The sequence below is a fragment of the Sipha flava genome, unplaced genomic scaffold (genome assembly GCF_003268045.1).
Source record: "Sipha flava isolate LNK unplaced genomic scaffold, YSA_version1 37013_pilon_pilon, whole genome shotgun sequence".
Lineage (NCBI taxonomy): Eukaryota > Metazoa > Arthropoda > Insecta > Hemiptera > Aphididae > Sipha > Sipha flava.
Genome location: NW_020273077.1, coordinates 1 through 5,815, shown reverse-complemented (window position 1 = coordinate 5,815; position 5,815 = coordinate 1). Strand labels below are relative to the sequence as shown.

Below are 5,815 nucleotides of genomic sequence, written 5' to 3'. Positions count from 1 at the left end.
AATTTTGCATATAAATAATATTTTTTAGAATTGTTTACATATTATTAAAGACTATTCAATTTATACTTCCTAGTGACTTAAAATATTTGATTCCTAAGATAGAAAATTAAATAATACAGATAATGGTTCACAGTGGCGTATATAAGGGGGTGGTTGGGGGTTCAAACTCCCCCTCGCAATTTATGATTAGTACGACCCACGTGTGCATTTCTTTAATCTATGTATTAATTAAAACCAAACTGTCTAGTATGGGAAAAAAATGCTCTCTCCAAATTTTTAAGCAAATTATACGCCCAATTCTTACCTATGCTTGCCCGGTATGGGGTAATTGTGCATCCTCGCACATCAAAAAAATGCAAATTGTCAAAAACAAAGTCCTCAGAATAATTGCAAATGTTCCGTGGTTTGTCAGAAATCCAAATCTGCTATTGATACTTTGAATAAACTATCCGTTGATTTTTTTCCAAATATATGGTGCTTAATGTCAATATTAGTAACTTTACCAGTCTCAACAGCGTCATTAGAAAGATCGTTTTCGATATTGAAAAGATTGAAGTCGTGCTTGAGAAATAGTACAAGCGAAAATCGACTAACAGGATTATCTCATGTCAATTCATCGAAGTATTTCAATAAACACTGAAGAAGTGATAAATAATTTTGCAAATCTACCTCGAAAATTAGACTTTGTCCTGTAATTAAATTTATGTATTCTAATTTTCATAGTTATTAAAAATAAGTTAATTTATAACCTTCATTTAGTATATATTTTTTCATAAGCCCCCCCCCCCCGAAATTAATTCCTATATACGCCACTGATGGTTGAATTAATTTTTAAATATTTTAAACATAAATATTATTCCATAATAATTTTTTATTTTTTTTTATTGGTTAAGCATTAACTATATATAAGTAATTAGCTTTAATAAAAGTATTACATTTTTACACAATTATATGTTATTATACAATTCATTATTTTTTAGATATAAAATTATGTTTTGATAATTAGAAAAAATGGACCAGTTGCTTTGTACATGTTGTCTGGGATGTTGAAGTCTTTCCTAGCTTCATTGAAGTTTGAACAGTGGACAATGAAGTCCAGCCGATCATATAACTTGAAGAGTACAGAAATTTAAAAAAATTAAAACTCCCTATGATGCTTTAAATTGGTGGAAAGAAAACGAAATTGAATACTCAGCTGTACCAAAAAATATTTAAGTATAATGGCCATTTGTGTTCCTTGTGAACGGTTACTTAGAAAAAATGGAACAATCATTTCCAAAAAAAGAAATAGATTATCTCCCATAAGACTCAATAAATTGTTATTTCTGAATTCAAATATTTACTATTCATATTTTTATATATTCATATTTCAAATAAAATCTAAATTTTGAAACATTGATGGAAATATTACTTGAAGAAGAAAATTCGTAAAGCGCAAAATACATATCTATTATTTCTACACCTAATTTTGTACATTTGTACATATTTATATTTTTAATTTTACATACTTTTAAGGTTATACATAAAACATTATTATTAATAATTAGTAATTGATATACATATAATTAATAATTATAAATATGTGTAAATCGTTATCGATTTTTTTTTTCGATAATTAAAAATATATCGTTGGCGAACATTACTATGAAGTATATTATATTGTAGATAAACAATGATTTGCCGCAGCTTGTATAATGTATCTTATCAGTTCTATCGCAGATTGTATAATGTTAAATTTTTTCTTGTCGCGATTTACATATCAACTTTTGGAAAAAGGTTAATTATGCCGCAATTTACCATCTCTCAACTATTAACCAATAATTTATTCAAAAGTATAATTTTATTAATCCATAAATATTTTTATTATAGGACCAACAATAACGATAGTAGCCGAATTATTTAACCATAAAAGGCTGAAAATAATAAATATAATATTTAAGTATAATACATATAATTATTAAGTAAAAAGAAATAAATGTTTTTGATTACTATTAACTTATTTCCATTCTTTCATAAATAAAAGACACGAATAACTTTTTTTCGGATAAATATGTATAACAAATTACGCTTGAAACTGATTAAAACGGTTAGCCCATAGTAATGTAATTTCATTATTGGCAACTCATTTTTTTTTTTTTGAGCTAAGCCCCACAAATGTTCTAACAATTTTGTTAAAATAATAAGATCTATTTAGTACCGAAGTAGAGATCCAAAGGATTCAAACTAGAGTATTCGGAATTCTAAAGGCTCCTAATTTACAAAATAACATTATTTACAAAAAATCATAGTTGAACTTTATTTTTTTTAATTTTTTTTTTCTTTAATAAATCTTAAAGAAAATATATTATAATATTATTTTTTTTTTTTAATCATGTCATTTTATCAATGGAAATTGTATTCTTAATTATAAATTAAAATTATTGTGAGTATTATGTATAAATATAAAAAAATAATTTTAAGTCCTGCTGTAGACTTACTGACCTGGTCCAGGTGGAAGCAAAATGTTATCGAGTGGCACAAGTTTAACTTCATGCATTAATTCCAGTATTTTTTCAGAAGACAGTGAAAAAATTGTAATAACAGTTTAACAATTAATATTAATAAACAATATTATGACACTAGTAAAGATATAAGGTCAAATAAATCGTTAAAATCGGTAATTCGAGATTTTTGGGCGTAATTACGAGGCGTGGTATAATGACTAGTTCTCTGCCAACGTACTGTATTTATATATTATAATCATAATGCTTTCCCGTACGATGGGATGTATAAAACCCCACCAAATAAATCTCATATCCGACACGGTGAAACAAACCATACCAACTATAAAATGGTTTTCATTATATCCTCAGTCATCTATTGGTCATAATATACCTAATGAATGTGTTTTCCATTATGTACCTTAAACTTAGGCGTATATAATTATAAATTTTTTTAATCCAGTGGCTTGAGTGACTTGATGGAAGAACCAACCAGATATTTAGTTTCATTTATAAGGTTACAAAACACCTAAAAAATTGAAATTCCAAAAGGGGGTCGCCACAGTAGAAGAGTTGAGAAGCGTTGTTTTAAATGATCAACAATATTACATTTCGATTTAATAATTGTTTCAAATTACTACATTGTAATATACCACGTGTTATTATATTTGGAATAACCGTATGATAAAAAAAAATGCTTGTATAGGATTATAAAAATTGTAATGTAAGCACGTGAATTCTTGAACTGTTCAACGGCGTCCACAAGAGAGCACGCACCGGCTATCGCGAGCACAAGAGGGTGTTACCCAATTGAGCACGATAAAAAAAATGAATATTATGTATAACGTTGTAAGTTTTGTAACTCGCATTTTTTAATTTTTATAATCCATAGTTTGGGAATAAATAATAAAATAAAATAAATTGGGGGATAAGTTGGCTATACATTCGACCAATACCTCGTCTTGGTCCTTAATACATTTTAAATTCAATTTCTAGAGATATATTTAGAGGATAATGTACTGGAACCCAGTTATAATTCGATCAGAAAATATATAGGTTTAATATTTTTTTTTAAATAAATAAATAAAACCGTAACAATTTATAATCTGTATAAAAGGTTAAATAATTAAACTAATAATCTATAATGAAATAGCAATTCATCACTATTATTTAGGCAATTTTGTTTTGTGTGTACATAATACAATTTTAATTATGATAATAACTATGTATTATATATTGATATACAATATGTTATGACGTCTGTGACGAAACGATACAAGAACATAGCTCTCGGGTATCTCCACTACGGAGTAAACCTCCATCACCCACAAATAACAATAATTCGATAAGTTGGTATTCATGAATGATATTTTCTTGAAAATTATAGTTTCATTAAAATCCGGCATATTTGGAAAACAAAACAAATAATAAGAACAATAGTCAAATGATGGAACCAGAAAAGTCTGAAAACAGTAAATATAATTATAAAATAAATAAAAAATAAATAACCATAGTTTTTTAAGACCGTACCTTCTATTTCTAGCTAATGCCATTTTATTATTGTTTAAGTCTTCTTTTAATATGTGCTTTCTTATCCCATAAAAATAACTTGTTATATAAGAATTCCAATTAAATCCTTCGAAACTGAAATAAAATGTTTTGCGGTCATCTGTACTTAATGATGACCACAGTTTTCTTGTATTACTGTTGTCAAATTTCCATTCTCTCGTCAAAAACACATTAAGGATGTCAACCAAATATTCCAATTTTTTATAAAATGACAGCCATCTAAGTGTACACAAAAGTTGTTATAGATTTCTACTGACCGCCGTATATTGTTAGTGTATGAAAACGAAAATATAGTAGAACTAGATATATAGTCACACACGATATCGTCAATGCACAAAATGTATATGAAAAAAAAACTCTACATTAAATTACTTGCCTTGGTTTTTTGCCACAAATCATTAGATAAATATCAATTAACGCTGCTGGTATCCGATGCAACAAAAATCTTAAAATCATATTCATCCAAAAGTTATTGGAGTAAATACACATGTTATACCACATTGAAATCAACGGAGGGTGCCGTTCGTATGCTTCAGCGAAACCATTCAGTAACATGTTACAGGTCAATGAACTATCAGGACTAGAAACGTAGTTATATATTTTTGGTTCCTGGTTAAACGCATTCGGATCTTGATATCTGAGGGTGATACAAACTTTAGACACTAACCGTTTTAACGTGTACAATACAAAAATATTCAATTAATCTTACCGTTTAACTGTATCCCACATAACACTGATCAACGCGTTGGCGGTGTAATCGACTGGGATTATATCGGTTATTTTGCTTGTGTCGATTTTGAGAATTCTTAAGATTCCGGTAATCAGTGAAGTTAGCATACCAGTCGCTCCATTCTTATTATCCGTCCATCCAGGTTCCGGTTCGGATGCTGAGCATCCAACTACAATGGGGTTCGCGTGTATTAATAACATATATTACCATCGTTTACAGTAATTAATATGGATTTTAATATGCACTGTTAAAAGTCCATTTTATTTACAATGAAAAGTGAAGAAATACATTTTAAAAAACATTGGGTTACAATTTAAAGAAAATATTGAACTATAGGGTCGGATGAGATACAGGAACAAGTGATGAATAAGATGTAGGTGAAATGTTCTTAAACGTGAAATCAATAGACTAATGATTTCATAAAAAGGATAAACGAGGAATTTGATATTTCCTTTTCCGGTTTTTTTTTTTTGTAGGACCAAATATAATTTATCGATAATTTACGAAAAGCAGTTAAAAAATCACGGTCCATTCAAATATCTATAAATTTCACAAAAATATCAAAATCATTCGAAAATGATGTAGTTAGAAAACGGTGATATAGAAGTTGTTCAAAATGTATTTTTATTTCACACAATTAATTTTTGAATAATTATAACAAATTTTGATTATGTCGAAACCTGTATTTTTTTGTAATTTAAGTCAGAGTTTTCGATTGATTTGAAAACTATAAAGGAATTAAAAAATATTTTCTGAATAAAGTTTTTCTAGAAAAAAAAAGCAATTAAAAACCATCGCTTCTTTAAATAGTGTACTTACTTATCGATGGACGAAATATTGAGATTGGCAAGTGCCCATAATTTGTGGCTATCGAATTCTCAACGATTGATTTCGTAAATGTATACGTGTTTGGCCAGCTCCCTACAATACTATCCTCAGAACATTTATACAATTATAAATAAACATTTATTTAAAAACATTTTATTTAAGTGGAAATATGTACTTTGATGGTAATTTATCGGAACTAATCATATTT

The 5,815-nt window shown here is 27.8% G+C and overlaps 1 protein-coding gene across 1 annotated transcript; it reads right to left on the bottom strand.

The window, feature by feature from the left end:
• Positions 1–3,586: 3,586 nt before the first annotated feature.
• On the bottom strand, positions 3,587–5,811 carry LOC112688069 (fatty acyl-CoA reductase wat-like; the record flags this gene model as incomplete). Its single annotated transcript, XM_025561084.1, has 6 exons — positions 3,587–3,943; positions 4,011–4,268; positions 4,426–4,686; positions 4,759–4,948; positions 5,599–5,708; positions 5,783–5,811. Coding segments are annotated over 6 exons (930 nt in total), but the record flags the coding sequence as incomplete, so codon positions are not given.
• Between the last annotated feature and the right edge of the window lie 4 nt (positions 5,812–5,815).